Below are 16,767 nucleotides of genomic sequence, written 5' to 3'. Positions count from 1 at the left end.
CAAGATACTAACCCCAAATTGCTCTCCAATGCATCCATCGGAGTGTGTGTGTGTGTGTGTGTGTGTGTGTGTGTGTGTGTGTGTGTGTGTGTGTGTGTGTGTGTGTGTGTGTGTGCTATAAAGCACTTAGAAAAATGTGCTTGTGTGAATGCACAAGTTGTGTAAAGCGCATTGAGTGCTCAGATGAATAGAAAAGCGCTATATAAGAACCAGCCCATTTACATAATCTGGACTTGGTGGCTTGGAACAGCTGATTTATTTCCATAGGTGACCGAATTACTAAAAGTGGTTTCAAAGAAATTTGTCAACAGTTTCTATTGAAATTTTAGCATCAATGTGGCAAGCGTAGCATTGAAGACGCCAGATTATTTTACCACATTTTTTAACCACATTGACACTTTGAGTCAGACAGATTTCGTTAGCTTTCAGTAGTTCTAACGAAACATGTCCACACTGCATGGATTACTAAAGCGTCCAGTTTGTATCTTCAAGATCACACAACGTTTGTGTTTGATTACTGGCCTGTATTATTCATACTTACAAATTGAGGGTTTAGGCATTGAAGACTACAGGATGTTTATATATGATGACGGTCCTATAAGTGTGCACAGTTTGACTCTCTCTCTCACACTCTCACTCACACACACCATTGTTATGACAACTTGGAATGAAATTCCTCGTGCCAGACCTTCCATGGACACTGGTGGTCTTGTAATATGATGTGTGGTGCACACTCCACAGAATTATTCATTCAACACAACGTTCCACCGCTGAGGGAAATCTCTAAGGTTGGATTACAAATTAATCTTTTTGAATTTCCTTCAGTCTTATAAAAAACACTGAAGCAGTTAAAGAAAAGCACATTCCCTCAGAAGTCTTCTAATTAAGCACTGCAGGCACTGACAGGTTAGAATAATTGTGCAGTAAGTAAGTGTAATTTGCAGCCTATCCATTCTCTTCCGCTTAGGCACAGAGGCAAACAACCAGTCGCACACAGATTCACATATATGGGCAATTTAGAATGACCACACACACACACACACACACACACACACACACACACACACACACACACACACACACACACACACACACACCTCAAGAACCAGTACAGTTCCTTGGCGTAACCATCTTACTTTGTTTTATCTGTGACCACATGATGTCAAAGCAGATTAGATTCTGAAGGGCTACTTCTGGCTCAGAAGCAGTTTGTTTTACATTCAACGTCTGGTGAGCCATTAGGTGCTAGAAGAGCATCTCATATCTGAACGGTCCCTTCTCATGTCCCTCTTGGTCTCAAGCAGAGCTGATTAAATGACAAAAATATATTTATATTGTAGAGGGTGCCCATTTTAGTGATAAAGGTGTCAAAAGGCTTGAAGGAGAGTACAGTGGGGAAAGACCAAATAAACCCCATAATTTAGTAGCTTGTAGAACCATCTTTAGCAGCAATAACTTGAAACAATCAGACTCGCATCCTTGAGGAGGAAGTTTGCCCCACTCTTCTTTACAATGTTGCTTTATTTCATTCGGGTTTGCCACCATTTGTTTATTCATAGTATTCTCAAGTTGTGCCACAGCCTTTCAGTCAGGCTGAGGTCTGGGTCATTGCAGACCTCAGCATTTGACTGTAGAACACTTTAGTATATAGTGGGGCTCATGGTCAAATAAATCACTAGAAAACAAGCCCAAATCATCACCTCTCTGCACCACCATGTTTGACAGGAAGTACGAGACAGAGCCACTGAACACAAGAGTCCCTATAAGCAGTCTGGGGGATGAGGTTAGTCATGACTTTGGGCGTCAGTAGCAACATTTCACCTGGCACACTTGAAAGCAACAGCTCAGCAGAAGCTAACTGAGAAAGTACGTATGAATTTAAGTTCTTTACCGTGGATGGTTGTCTGTGTACTGGTTCCTTGTTCAAGCACTGTGCTTGAATTCTGCATCATCTGGGCAGTAGAAGCTGTTGCTGAGAAGAAAAAACCCACCTCTATTAATACTATAAAAACCCTGACCACATCTCTCGCTGCTAAGATTAGTTGTAGCACGAATTATCCCTCTGTTATGAAACATGCGTTTGTTCCATTATCCCAAACTAAAACCCCATAACCATCTTCAAGCATGCATGGAGTGTTATACTGCATTTGATTTTACATTAGTTAGCTTCAACATGCCACGTATATTACAATAGCTGAAAAATACATGCAGGACTTAATGTTATCTATCAGTCCATTTTCTTCCACGGGGCAGCAGCCCACGCAAAGAAGCCCAGACCTCCCTCTCCCCAGCCACCATTTAATATTAGTAAATGGCCTGTATTTATAAAGCGCTTTTACTAGTCCCTAAGGACCCCAAAGCGCTTTACACAATCAGTCATCCACCCATTCACACACTGGTGATGGCAGGCTACATTGTAGCCACTGACAGAGGCGAGGCTGCCGGACACTGGCGCCACCGGGCCCTGTGACCACCACCAGTAGGCAACGGGTGAAGTGTCTTGCCCAAGGACACAACGACCGAGACTGTCCAAGCTGGGGCTCGAACCGGCAACCTTCCGATTACAAGGCGAACTCCCAACTCTTGAGCCACGATCGCCCCTAGTAATGGAAATTAACATTTTGTTAAACAAAATGTTAAGAGGAGCTGGAGTTGTATTTGTTGCTCCCAGATGAATTTTCCTCACTCATTCATGACTATCACTTAGTCATGAATGACTAAACAAGTTACCTATGACTAACCACATTTTTTGGAAAACTTGAGTTAAATTTCACTAAACACACCTGGGCATGATTACGGTCATATCTGTTAAAGAAATCACTCAAGCAGATCCTGTCTGACAAAGTGAAGTAGATGTCAAAAAGCAACACATCATGCCAACCCTAAAGAAACCATCATGGAGTGGTGAGCCTACCAAAATTACCCCCAAGAGCCCACTGGCTGCTCATCCAGGAGACAAAACTACAAAAAGCCCCAACATTTACAAAAAAAAAGAAAAAAAGAAAATGCAGGCCACACTTACCTCAGTTAATGTCAGTGTTCATGATTCAGTAAGTAAAAAACAAAAAAAAAACAAAATAAAAAAAAACTTGAAGTTTTTTTTTTGTTTGAGTAAATAGTCAATGGACTGATGAGACAAAGGGTTGAGGTTTGGATTTCATTACATCTGGAATACAGCTAACAAAGCACTTCATGAAAAGAACATCATGCCAACAGTCAAATGGTAGTGCAATGATCCCCGTCTACTTTGCTCCTTCAGAATTTGAACAACTTGCCATAATTGACTGAAACAATTATTCTCTCAGTCAGAAACTCCTGTAGGAGAATGTCCAGGAAATTCATGCCATGAAGCTCAAGTGCACTCTGACAATGATTTAAGAAATCATTAAGAAAAAATAAATAAAATAAAATAAAATTTAAAAAAACAAAAACACAAAAAAACCCCAACAACCACCAAAAAACAAAACTGGCTTTCCAGGCTTAAGTTTGTCTAACACTTAGATTTGTGTGATGATCTGAAACATGCAAGCATGACAAATATGCAAATAACAAATAAGGGGAGGGGTGGGGGTTCACAGCCACAGATGTACACAGCAGAAATGTAAACTGCCCCACTGATCATTTACAGTTAATCTGAGCATGACAACTGCTGTGAAATGAATGACTCATAGGAGCTGGGGCATTTTTACTTTACTGTTAGTAAGGGCCCAAACCAAGTCCCATAATTTTCAAAAGTTAGTTCTTGAAGCGGTGATTATGATATCAAGATTGTCTGGTTGCTTAGCTGAGCTGTGTTGAACTATAATGATTAAAGGAACTAACCATGGGAACACTACCAGAAGTTTCTGTTACTGGATACATTTTGATTTGACAAGAACAGATGCTCTTCATTTCCATGATGCTAAAAATCATAAATAAAGAAATAGAACTAAATTTCTTGATGTCATTCAAAGCAGATTTGCTTCAGATCAAATCTTTTTGTGTTGCTGTAGGACTTGAGGTTTCACTACAGTGAACCATTTCCTTTAATAGTAGCTGCACTGCAACACCTCCTGGATTACTTTGAGAGTCATTTCACCCAAATTACCCAGTTCAAATGTCGTCTTTTAGGACCATTTGCTCACTGTACACTTAAATAGCCCATGTTACATCTACTAGTTTGAACATTCCAACCTGTAACACTGCAATATATCAATAAGAATAATAACTTAACCCTCTCAGGCTCAAATTAAACTTTTTGTTGCTAATGCACAGCCAAGTCCTGCAGTGGTACTTCTGCGTTATATATAATAATAATAAAAAAAAAACCTCAGAAAATATGTATGTGGGGTAATCAGGTTGTTAGTTTTTAACTGTTGCAAATCGGCAACACCTGCCTCGAGAGGGTTAAACTAAAAGGAAATTCATGTGTCTTAGTTCATCTGCCATTTGTATGAGAATTAAGAAGCCTGATGGCTGCAGGTACTGGGGTTTGTTTTTGTTCCATAAGAAGGTGTAAAAATGGGTGATAAAAGTAAAATGAATAATATATACACAGACACTATACATGGCTCTAATATTAGTATTACTGTCACACCGTTGAGACATTTAGTTTCCTTTTAGTTTATTAGTAGTGGTTATAGGTCACGGTTTTTGATCGTCACAATCATGCAAATAGAGAACTTACTGATAGCGGAAGTACTGACGGAGTAAGAGGAAATATCAGTGTGACTCTCTGCAAAACCAAACCATCATTAAGCACACATGTCAGCAAAGTATGGCAAACACCATTTTCCTTAGACAGACGCTTACCTGTTGTTGTACTTGTTGCTTTTGGTGGTTGTGTTGTGGTTATCCTTGGGTCAGCTGAAACATGACAAAGAAATACAGGAGATGCATTTAAAAAAAAAAAAAAAAAAAAAAAATTAAAGTGGGAAAGCTTAAAAGAAAAAAAAAGAAAGTACTGTATGGATCAGAGATCTATTATAGATTATAAATCTATTATCACCGCATTCTGGCTGAAAGTATTATAGACTTGACTAAGATCCAACTATTCCCCATGTCCAGGGTGTTCTACAGGTAGACAGTCAAATCCCTTTTACTTTGCATTAAAGTTCTTCACTTCATTCCCATGATGCACTGCTCTGCACATCTGTCTGTCAAAAATCAACCCAATACTGGTCTCCATCTGTTCCACTTTGCCTGCATTTTCTTCTCCTCTCTTGCGCAATGTTTGTTGTTTTGGATGGTTGACAATAGACATTTAAAAAGGCATCTACATTCCCTCTTTGCATACTCAGCTTTCCAACAATCTCCCTCTCATTTACATACATGTACCGTGTCTTGGTTCTACTGACTTTCCTTCCTTTACTTCTCCAGGCTCTCTTAAACCTGCTTCCTGCTCCCACTAAAGATCGCGATGTGAACATTCTAGTCCACACAGACTCATGTCTGACCTCACTCGTCATTATCACAGCAAACAAGAAGCACCCAAGAGCTGGTCCCTGATGTAACCCCATCTCCACAATGACCTCATTTGTTGCTGCATCACCCTCAGATTTTTCCTCTGCCACTTCTGACTTCCTCATGAAGCACCAACCTTATGCTTTCACTAGATTAGAGACAGTACAACTTCTTTTGACTTTTTATATACTTCTCCATCAGCACTCTCCAAGAAAACAGTGTATCTATAGTGCTCTTTCTACAAAGCCTTGTGGGACGACAGCAGGAAACGTGGACAGCTAATGAGGCTAAGAGTGGTACACATTGTGAGTATAATCAGCAAGAAGGCAACTAGGAAAGTCAAAACAAATACAAAGCACAAGAGACAGAGTAAAAACTGGAAATGACAAAGACTCAGCCATGCATACTTGCAGAAGGATGACCATGAGACAAAACTGGAGAAACAAAATAAAGAACTAAAGGCAAAAATAGAGACTGAAAAGCATCAGATACTCATCTCCACATGCATGATAAACAGAATTTAAAAAAAAAAAAAAAAATCAAACCCATAAAACATAAGTCTGGGTACAAGACCCAGGGCAAGTGACATTTTATCCCCACTATAACTGCACATCACTGCCATTCTTGTAAAAATAGATATCAGCACCAGTGCACTTCTTCATTCCTTAAGCATTGTCTAATTGTGTTACACAGTGTCTCAAAAAGTCCACTGCACTCACTTCCTCCTTACTAATCCTCTGGATCCCCTAAATTACTAGATGTCCTTCCCCTGCTCTCCCTTTCTCATGTCCTTCTTTCATGGAACCTTAAAAGTGCTCCTTCCATCCAATGTTTTGAGTCTATAGACAATCTTTCATCAAATCTGTTTCCTAGCAGGTGAATAAATGTTTGTGGTGTGTAGAAACAGGTGCATGCGAAATATTCACTCATTTCCTTTTACAGTAGATAATGTCACCTTTGCGCCAAGCTAGAGTCTAAAAAGGAAACTGCTCACAGTTATCAGCTGTGACAACACAAAAACAAACCACATGTGGGTGGCTTTCCACTGCACCCGAAAAGGAACCATTGCATTCTCTTATCTCTTGTAAATTTCAGACTTCCAGCCAGACACCTGACGTCAACAGTTCTAGTATGACTCTACATTTGATAAATCGGAAGGGAGGGCGTGCCAGTGTACTACAGAGCGTGGGATGGTTTAGTCGGCTGGTTTGAACCGAACCATCTTGACACACGGGGCTGTCAGTACTGTTGAGGTTTTATCAGTAAACAGAGGCTAGTGTAACTTTTATTCAGCCAGAGACAGACAAAGACTAAATAATCCACTGATAATCAGACATCCTTCGGTTGTGCCACAGATACCAGGCACCAGCCTATGCTCTGTATTAATATTTTAAGTTCCTCCAGGGAACGCATGTAGGGGCTGGCCTTCTATAAACCCTCTCCACCCATTCATCCAAGAGCAGACTTTCAGGGTTACCTAGCAATTCAGTCATCCCCTGGGGTAATGACTGAACATAACAGCTCCCATTTTTCAAAGTGATAATGGTAATGGATTCATGTTATGATAATACCAGTACTACTACTTCTGAGCACTCAAAATTCAGACTGTCAGCACTATTAGCAACCATTAGCTGTAATCCAAGAATCTAGAGTTATAACAAATACGGGTTCATGGATACTGGATTTGTAATCCTCCCCCCAGGCCAAATCTAATGTGAATACTTGAAAGTTAACCAAGTGGAACTTTTTAAACTAAAAAGGGAAAAAGAAAAGCAACAAGCCGCAGTACCGCTGTTTCCAAATGACCTCAGCTTGGAACTTCAAGAGAAGAGAAGCCTCTTTGAACCATTCAGCTGTGTTTGGGACCTCGTAACAATGTACCGGTTTACATGTGTGTGGACAGAGAGATGTTTTCATCTTTGGTGTTAAGAAATGTACCAGCAAATAATACTTACGTATACACACCAGCGATGGTTTGCTCCACTGTGCTCCAGGATTTTCGCATTTGATTAAATTTGAGGTTCCCGCTTTTCTCAGGTAACCATCCATACATTTGTAGCGAAAACGGGCATCTATTTCGAAGCAGCCTTGTTGTGGGAGGTTTGTTAAATTCAACTTTGGAATTTCTGGACATGGACAGCTGTTATCTGTAAAAATAATAATGATATTTTTTTTTTAAATAAAACTATACGATTAAAAATAAATAACCAGTATTTTTTTGGCGAATGGTGTACGTAAGTTCCATAATTCTAACTTCTAGCAATGTACTAATGGTAACCTGATGTCGTCAATAAAAACTTTTACACCATCACATACACATCAGGTCAACCCCGCTTCTAAGTCAAAAATTTAGCAGGATTCATAACGACTTGCGACTTTCAGCATTTAGGTTTCACTATGAAGATTTACGATACGGAGACGGCGAGAAACAATGATTTACCAAAAATAACAAACAAAACACAAATCAAGCCGCAGGTATGTCTTCAATAAGCAATTATCCCCCTCCGACATATCTCACCGTAAAACGCTGACGTGTGCGAGTTTATGCCTTCTATTTGAACGACTTGTCTTTGAAGGTGATCAAATTTAACCACTGATTAAATAAGCGATAAACAAAACAAATTGCGGCATGCGCAGTTTAAAGCACTTTCTGGAGCGTACTCGGTCGAGTTGAAATGTGTTTGCACTTACCGCTGCTGGATAATTGAGACCAACATACTATCATAACGCAGACGGGGAAAGCCACTGAAACCAGAGCCATCGGACACCTCGGTAGTGACTTAAAACATGTTCACTAAATAAAACCAGGCCGGTAAAGACCATCGTCGCTGTCGCCGCGGTATTTCTTTTCGTTCACACTTTCGCTTTATATCATGACACTCCCCTTGTGCTGTGTGTGATCCGCCCATTTTAAAAACAGGGCATATTTCTGCAGAAATCGCTGGTTTCAAATGAGTCATCCGGGCGCCAGATGGCGCAAGACCGTAAAATCCCGGCAAATGTTGGCTCTTGGTTTTTGTTTTTGCGCTCCGGCTTCCGTTACGAGCAGTGAGGAGGTATATCAAATGTGCTGGTTAGCCTTTTCAAAGAAAAAAAGTAGATTAATATGAACTGACTTGTAATTAATTTTAAATTCTATATAATAGTGGTAGGTATAGAGACAGTGGAACGAATGTTGGGTCTTTTCTTGACACATTTCATAAGGAGCAGACATTAGCAACACTAGCCTTAGCTTTCGTTAGCTAGCTAACGTTTCCCAGTTTCTCCTGGGAAATTTGCTTCAGTATCTGCGACAAACGACGGAATCACAAAAGGTTATAGCGGAGATTTGTGATTTAGCTGTTGCACGTTATAACCGATTTAATTTTTTTTTAATTTTTTGCTTTTCCAAGCAGTGAAGGACTGAATGATGATACCGTAGGCTCGATAAATATTGAGAAGTGAAACGTGTTTGTGTGTCCGAAGGCAACAGGAGCACTGACGGACAGCAATGTCGCTCTATGATGACCTCGGTGTGGGTGCCAGTGACACTAAGACCGAAGGCTGGTCCAAGAACTTCAAGCTGCTACAGTCCCAGCTGAAGGTGAAGAAGGCGGCTCTGACACAGGCCAAGGTGCGTGCAGTACTACACATGTATTATAGTGGGCTGTCATTCAATCAAGCTTAACGTACACTTTTGTTAATAAGATGGTCAGAAATGATGATGCTAGTGCTTATGTGTGTACATGTGTACATTTTTATTAGCTTGTGAAAAAAGCTCTTTTTTATATTGTTAAATATTAATGTAATTTAATTAACAAAATATTTTATATTATTTTACATTTGGTCTGAAAAATGTTATGAATGTTTTGAATTAAATCTGGTCTAGTACATCCCAGTCTAGACTCACCGGTGTTTGCCTCGTTCTTCCCTTCTATGTAAAACTGAGCGGTTGCCGTCAGCCTTCATTAAGCTGTATGATTTAAACACAGTATGAGACTAAGTTAATAGTTCTGCAGATTTTAATGAAACTTCTGCAGCTTTACAGGACTTTTTTTTTTTTTTAAATAAACAATTGGCCGTGGATGGAGCAGCTACAAAGATCACTTTTCATCACTTTGGAGTTTGTTGATCAGGTGCTTTGATGAAGGACTCCCACTCACTTTTTCCCAGTAAAGGTTTTAATGTTGATCACAGGAAGCACGCTGATGTTTTGGACGCCTGAAACAACTTTTCTTTCACTCAGCCTGAGCTTACCGTCTTGGTAACGGCTCTGCCTTTTTGCTCTTTGCAATCTGTGTATGTGTAAAAAGAATATGGCTCCATCTTAAACCAGCGTCATCATCACTGCTGCCGTTGTGTTATCAGTGCTTTTGTTGAAAACTGGCGGCTGTGTGGACTTAATTTGGTCAAACCTATTATTTACATGCTGCTCCTAAATAAGTTTCTATTGTAGGTTTGTTTTTACATGTAAATGTGGGTGAAAAGCTTGCATTTCCATGGTGATAATGGCACGCTACAGAGTCGTATGTTAAACGAAGCATCAAAACAAAAAATTTGTGTTTAAAAACTTTTTTTAAATTGAAATATTTGATTTACTTGATGAATCATTGCAGCCCTGGGCGACATAGTGGTTATTTGAGTTACAAAATAACCCCTATGAGTAAACCACAAATGAGTATGCTGAAAAGCATCTCTGAATGAACTTGTCTATATACAGCAGTTTTCTTGCCATAATTTGGGCTTGTTTATACAGACTGAGGTTTTTTTCTTTTTAATGCTACTTCCTTTCTGAGTATTGTTGCTGACCATGTCCATCCAATCATGACCACTGTGTGCCCATGTTCTGATGGCTGCTTCCTGCAGATAGCATCCCATGTCACAAAGCTCAGATAATTCCAGACTGGTGTCTTGAATGTGATAATGAGATCCCTGTGCTCGAATGGTCTCTGCAGTCACCAGATTACAATTCAGTAGAGCAGGGGTGCCCAATCCCGGTCCTCGAGAGCTACTGTCCTGCAGCTTTTAGATGCATCCCTACTCCAACACAGCTGAATCAAATGGTTTGATTACCTCTTCAGCATGCCATCGTGTTTGGCAAAGGCCTGATAACAAGCCATTCATTTGATTCAGCTGTGTTGGAGTAGGGATGCATCTAAAAGCTGCAGGATAGTAGCTCTCGAGGACTGGGATTGGGCAGCCCTGCAGTAGAGCATGTTTGGGATGTGCAGCCAACATATCCGCAGCAACTGTCTGTCATGCCAGTGTGGAGCAAATGGTTTTCTGTTTGATGTATTTCTACAGTCACTGATCAGAAGAAGAACAAGGTTAATTGGTTGTTTTGTTTATGCTGTTTTGTTTTTTTTGTTTTTTTTCTGTAGACCCAGCGGATGAAGCAGACCACCGTCTTGGCGCCTGTCATTGATCTTAAGAGAGGAAGTTCCAGTGATGAGCGACAGATCACAGACGCTCCTCCACATGTTGCGGCTGGCCTCAAGGTACGGCTCACAGTGTTTGTTATGGATGGGTACTCAAGACCAGTGTTAAACTGTTACTGGGTTGGTCAGTATGGAAATATTGAAAAACACCTGGACAAATTATGCTGTTTGTGCAGCATTACTTGAGTCTTAAATATCTGTTAGACCCGGTCTTTTATAACGACAAAGCTGGTGGTGATCGTGTCTGACGTTGCTGTGTGTTCACATTCTCTCTGATCGTGGCTTGCAGGCTGAATGTTAAAAGCAAAGGCTCACTTTGAGACAGGTTGCATATTTGTAGAGTAACACCAGCAACCTTTGGAAAGCTTTACAAGGATTCTTTTAGTCAATGCTTCCTCGGATATGATGAGATTTGCTGAACTACAAATAAAACTGTTTCCAAATCAAGTCGAGACTGAATGCTGTTTTTAAAATAAATCTGCTGATTTGTTTGATAAGCAGCAGCCACTGCTTCTTTATTGGACACTGGTCAGATACTAAATTCAAGCTTATTCTCAGTTTCTACATGAGACAGGAAGAAACAGATTTACACGGCTGTCGTCATGGTTCAGTGATGAGTGTATGTGGAGCTGCAGTCGCTCCTTTCTGGGTGACAGTGAGGCAGCGCTGCAGTAGAGATGAGCAAGGTGGAATGAAATAAGTTTTATTTCTTTAGTTAAAAACAACTGCTCTTTGCTTTGCAGGTATAAAGATAATTGAAGAATCACATCACCAGTCTAATATGCGTAAACATGTATAAAAACCACATTTCCCCTGCGTTCATCCACCCCTCGTGTGCCATAAATCCAGCTTTATCTTTAGTATTACATATAGTATTCTATAGCGTAATGTTGTCAACCAGTTCTTTCATGTTGTCTGTATTTTGCTGTTTATAATTTTCTTTTTTAAAATTTAATTCAGTTGGATCTTTGCGAAAGATGCAGAGGGAGAATATAACAGTGTCCAGTGTAAAAATTGTAAAGGAACTCATTTATCTCACTCATATGTTGCTGGTTCTTGCTTTAGGATGCAGTCCCCAGTGCCTTCTCTGCTAGTGATGTGCTGATCCCCTTAGCAGACGAGTATGACCCCATGTTCCCCAATGACTACGAGAAGGTAGTGAAGCGTCACAGAGAAGAACGGCAGCGACAGAGGGAGCAGGAGCGGCAGAAGGAAATTGAAGAGAGGGAAAAGTATGGCTGTTTTCTTTTGTTTTAAATTCTCCTCAGTAGGCGATGTATTATACAAGCTAAAGATTGACAAACTAGATGAAATAAAATACTTGAAGCTTTCTATTTTTCCACATTTAAAATGATTGAAAGAGATTTTTATTTATTAGTTTTCAGGAATTTGGAGGATCTTTACTTTGATTTAGAAATGAACTGAATGAAGCAGACAACTAAATCCTGAATGTGGGCGTTGTGTCTGCAGGAAAAGGAAAGACAGACACGAAAGTGGAGCTCCCAGTGGTTTCTCTCGTTTCCCGGCAGCAGAGGAAGACTCGGATGAGGAGGAGGAGTACGAAAAGGAGAGGAGGAAAAGAAGTGAGTTCTTGAAACACTGAATGATGTTTTGACTCTGATTTGCAAGTAAAATAATCTGTGATCTGATCCTTATCCACATTGTTTAGACATTTAGCGTCTCGTGATTTCAAATCAGTTGACACCCTAGATGGTTTGTGCCCCTCCCAGAGATTACTTGTCTTTGTTTTCTTATCATAAATTGATCGCTGAAGTTATTTTGAAAGTAAAACAAAAAGTAAAACCCACTTGCCTGATTGTTTGATCTGTTTTTGTCTCTGTTTCAGGCATGGGTGGAGCAGCCATTGCCCCTCCATCTTCCCTTGTGGACAGAGATGGTAAGTCTGATAAGTCTGAGGGGATATTTATCTTAGTAGCAGCATACAACTGGCTCACTGCAGAATAATGAAGAGAAACTGTAGGGTTTTTTTCTCCTGCAGGGTTAGGATTTTTAGGGAAAATGAGGCTTATGAGCTTGAATATTTTTAGTAGAATTTCATTTAAAATATATCTGAATTTTCTTTCTGTGTCATGGACACAGAACGTGACACACAGATTTTGGGATCTTGTGAAAACCGATGGGCTGGTAAAGTCAGGATTGTCAGGTTTGAGCTTTGCTCCACCGTGCAATACCATCTGAGAAGTATCTGATTGGGAGTGGCTTTGTTTTTCAGCATGATAGCACACATTACTAGTGTGTTTACACGCATTGGTAGATAAAGGTATGTTTTTACTGGATAGATAAAGGCACACCTGGATATGCTGGAACACTATCACTCATGAATTGGCCTCCTCAAAGCCTAAACCTCAACCTTATTGAAGCAGTGTGGGATCATCTCGACAGAGAAGGGGACACAAGGCAGCCAGTGTGTACTGCCACACTGCATTTTAAGTTTTTTTAACTTTAACACAGTACAAAAATTTAGCTTTCAGACTTCTGAATGCTCATTTCTTTCTGCTCCTAGCACCATATAATGGCAGTAAGAGTGGATATCATATACTGTATTTCCGAAAGTGCTTCCTCACCCACTCACTCACGGCCAAAGTGGATAAAATCAAGCATGCAGGCATTCAGACGGCTTCTACAAATGTTTGTGGGTGAATGGATTGCTCTCAGGAGCTTAGTGAATTCCAGTGTGGTACTGTGATAGGATAGCAACAAGTCTAGTCATGAAATTTCTTCACTGCTAAATCTTCCACAGTCATCTGTTAGTAGTATTATAACCAAGTAGAAACGATTGAAAATGACAACAACTCAGACATGAAGCAGCAGGTCATGTAAAATCAGAGAGCGGGGTCAGTGGTTGTTAAGTGAATGCCTTTGGCAATATCGTGTATGTTTGTCTCAGGTTACTACAGGGCGGCCTGTCGAGGAAATGGAATGATGGTGGTGTTAAAGTTAAAGGAAGAGGAACTAAAACATGGTTTCAGACAGGATGAATATAGCTGTATTTACCAACCCCCATCTAACTGTGAATCATGCAGCTCCAAATAAAGATGTGGCGCTTCAAATGACCATAATAGGTCACCTTTATATGCCTAAAGTTTACTTTGAATGCATGTTGACATTGCAGTTGAGCCCTTTGTTACTGCATTATAAATCATCAGCCATTTTCTGTTTGTGTGTGTGATCTCAGGCTCTTCATTTTCCTATGAAGATGAGGGCCGTCCTGCCAGAGGCTCAAAGGCGGCCATCCCTCCACCTATGTATGAAGACTCAGACCGGCCCCGCTCACCACCCGGACCGACCAGCTCCTTCCTTGCTAACATGGGGTGGGTGCTTATATTACACAACAAGTAGATTTATATAGTTCATTTATTTCTGCTTGAATAAAAAGTACTTCAAGTTAAGTACTACAGTTAATCAGTTGTATATCATGTTTATATGTACTGTATAGCTGAATGTTTCATTAATTCTCCTTCACCTGCAGAGGCACAGTGGCCCATAAGATTATGCAGAAATATGGCTTCAAAGAAGGCCAGGGCCTCGGGAAGCACGAGCAAGGCCTCAGCACGGCGCTGTCCGTGGAAAAGACCAGCAAGAGAGGTGGAAAGATCATCATAGGTGACGCAGCAGAAAAACGTAAGAGCGACCTTTGTGCTTTTTTTTTTTTTTTGTCCTTTCCATCTTTAACTTAGGGCTGGGCGATGCCTTTGTACCGTATTTCCCAGACTACAAAGCGCACCTGAATATTAGCCGCACAAGCTAAAATCAGGGGAAAATCCTGTTTTGTACATACATTAGCCGCACCTGACTAAAAGCCGCAGGTGTTTCAATGTTGACTTATCATATGTAAGAGAATATGCACAAATCGAATTGTCAGGAAAGAGATGGCTGTTTGGAGACACACCACTTTTATTAATATTTTGAAAAACAAGTTATGGGTACATATTTGCATAACCTTTTAGGTATATGTACAAGTAGCGGTAATTACAAGTACGAAACATGTACTGTGCTTCATAAATGAGTAACAAATGTAGTACATAACAATAACCTACAGCACACCAGAAAAATAGATTCGGACTACCTTTTAGGCTCGGGTGCAGTGACACGGCTTCAACAAGAAGAAAAGTCAGTCATTCACCATCTTTCTCTTCTTCCTGCGCACTAAAACCACCAAAGTCCTCTCCTCCAGTGTCGGATACGAACAGGCTCAGGGTGGCTTCGTCATCCACTCTCCGCTTCTCTCCTTCGTTGTCACTTACAAAACCAAAGAAATCCTCGTTGTCAGAGTCGAACACCCTCAGAAGGGCCGTGGCGGTGTCCTCTCCATCATGCAGCAGTCCAGCCCTTCAAAATCCGTTGGTGATCGTGGATGTTTTCACACTTTTCCACGCTGTCAGAATCCAATGGTGGAGTTGAGCATAACTTGCTTTTCGCAAGTTTATCGCCGCTCATCATCCACGCCTCCAGCTGAACGCGTAGTGCTACTTTGAAGTTTGTTTTTCGCGCTACTTCGTACGGCACTACGTTGCCTGGCGGATGGACATGTGACCAACATACCACTCTTGAACCCCGATCCTTCCGCCAGGCAACGTAGTGCCGTACAACAGCGGAACAAACAAAACAAATCCGCTCATGAACAATCCATAGAAAAGCCGCACCTGACTAAAAGCCGCAGGGTTCAAAGCTTGTGCAAAAAGTAGCGGCTTATAGCCCGACAATTACGGTATTTGTTTTGTTTTTAAACGGTACATTAGCAGGTTAGATCAGAGAAGTTGGTTGATCGAGTTATAATTTGATCGTTGTGTCACATAAATGTTTGTGCAGTCATATAGATGTTTACGGCTCTCTCCCCTGCCCCCACTCTCTCATTACTTTGAATTCTATGCTCACTCTCACAGTGAAAACCAAAACTAAACTGCACTTAGCTGAACTACTGTCATTATTTTAAACATAAGACTGCCATTTGTTAAAAACGGCATTACGTCTTAACTAAATATACAAATTAAGAAATGTATATTAATTTGTTTAGGTCAGTTTAGGTTTTTATACAAATTCCTGCAAATGTTTCACTCTAAAAGCCTCGTTAAGAAATGAAGCTGGTTAGAAAGCAAAGCAATAAGCTAATGTTTTCTTTCATGATGCTTCCAGAGTTGACTTAGTGAGTCAGTTTACACTTGAACTTACTAAGCGTGGGTAAAATTGGCACGTACAAAAAGACCTTGTAGGAAAACACAAATCATCATTTACAGTCAGGTCATGACTGTATCTGTGTTAATAAAGTTTCTGTGCCACTTGTGTAAATAGGCACATTACAGTTTAGTTGGGTTTTTTGTGTGTGTGTAATGTTCCCATGATGGACCAATCTCTGAGTAAAAACAGAACTAAAACCCTGAAATACTGCAAACCCATCCGCTCACTGTAAAATGATTTCTGCTGCTTGTAATAATCATCCTTACGTGTCTAGTAAGGATTCTTCTCCCTCCATTACTCAATGTTAAGTTCACTGTACCTCTGTATATTATAATGACAGTGTTACCTGAAGCATGCAGCGTGTGGGTCTCAACCCTAAACATGCAGGAGTGAAAAGCCAGAGGTCGGACCCAAAGCTTTGGCTTCGTGCTTGTAGCTTTGTGCCATCCAACCGCGCCAGTTAGGCGCTTGTAAGACTCCTAACAGCATTTACGACAGGCACGTGTGTGCCTGGTGTGGCTGTGGGGTCACGGCAGATGGCTGCCCCACCCTGAGCCTGGTTATGCCAGAGCTTTCTTCCTGTTAAAGGGGAATTTTTCCTTCCCATTGTCACCAAGTGCTTACTAATAGGGGGTCGTCTGATTTTTGGGTTTTCTCTGTGTTATTGTCGGGTCTTTTCCTTACAAAAGTTGTTGGGTCTGTGTTTCCACAA

The 16,767-nt window shown here is 40.6% G+C and overlaps 2 protein-coding genes across 15 annotated transcripts in view; one reads left to right on the top strand and one right to left on the bottom strand.

Annotated features, from left to right (window-relative positions):
- Nucleotides 1–8,512, bottom strand: part of il15ra (interleukin 15 receptor subunit alpha) — a 12,410-nt gene extending 3,898 nt beyond the window's left edge. For 2 of the 11 annotated variants that reach the window (XM_005942690.2, XM_005942691.2), the window contains exons 1-5: nucleotides 8,134–8,512; nucleotides 7,398–7,589; nucleotides 4,792–4,845; nucleotides 4,667–4,714; nucleotides 1,892–1,972 (exon numbers count right to left, since the gene is read on the bottom strand). In XM_005942690.2, coding sequence (XP_005942752.1) covers nucleotides 1,892–1,972; nucleotides 4,667–4,714; nucleotides 4,792–4,845; nucleotides 7,398–7,589; nucleotides 8,134–8,203 — 445 coding nt within the window. In that variant the 5' untranslated portion in view covers nucleotides 8,204–8,512. Of the gene's footprint in view, nucleotides 1–1,891; nucleotides 1,973–4,666; nucleotides 4,715–4,791; nucleotides 4,846–7,397; nucleotides 7,590–7,960; nucleotides 8,113–8,133 lie in introns of those variants that run through there. The other 9 variants (XM_005942692.2, XM_005942693.2, XM_014340203.2 and 6 more) reach the window with 5 other exon arrangements.
- rbm17 (RNA binding motif protein 17) overlaps nucleotides 8,402–16,767 on the top strand; it is a 19,190-nt gene continuing 10,824 nt past the window's right edge. The window contains exons 1-8 of one of the 4 annotated variants that reach the window (XM_005942686.3): nucleotides 8,402–8,498; nucleotides 8,908–9,055; nucleotides 10,803–10,919; nucleotides 11,925–12,091; nucleotides 12,330–12,442; nucleotides 12,706–12,756; nucleotides 14,056–14,191; nucleotides 14,350–14,501. In XM_005942686.3, coding sequence (XP_005942748.1) covers nucleotides 8,933–9,055; nucleotides 10,803–10,919; nucleotides 11,925–12,091; nucleotides 12,330–12,442; nucleotides 12,706–12,756; nucleotides 14,056–14,191; nucleotides 14,350–14,501 — 859 coding nt within the window. In that variant the 5' untranslated portion in view covers nucleotides 8,402–8,498; nucleotides 8,908–8,932. Of the gene's footprint in view, nucleotides 8,499–8,528; nucleotides 9,056–10,802; nucleotides 10,920–11,924; nucleotides 12,092–12,329; nucleotides 12,443–12,705; nucleotides 12,757–14,055; nucleotides 14,192–14,349; nucleotides 14,502–16,767 lie in introns of those variants that run through there. The other 3 variants (XM_005942687.3, XM_042225660.1, XM_042225661.1) reach the window with 3 other exon arrangements.

Source organism: Haplochromis burtoni, unplaced genomic scaffold (genome assembly GCF_018398535.1).
Source record: "Haplochromis burtoni strain Fernald_Lab_line unplaced genomic scaffold, NCSU_Asbu1 Contig_178, whole genome shotgun sequence".
Lineage (NCBI taxonomy): Eukaryota > Metazoa > Chordata > Actinopteri > Cichliformes > Cichlidae > Haplochromis > Haplochromis burtoni.
Note: the sequence above shows the minus strand (reverse complement) of the source record. Positions and strands in the feature narration are given on the sequence as shown.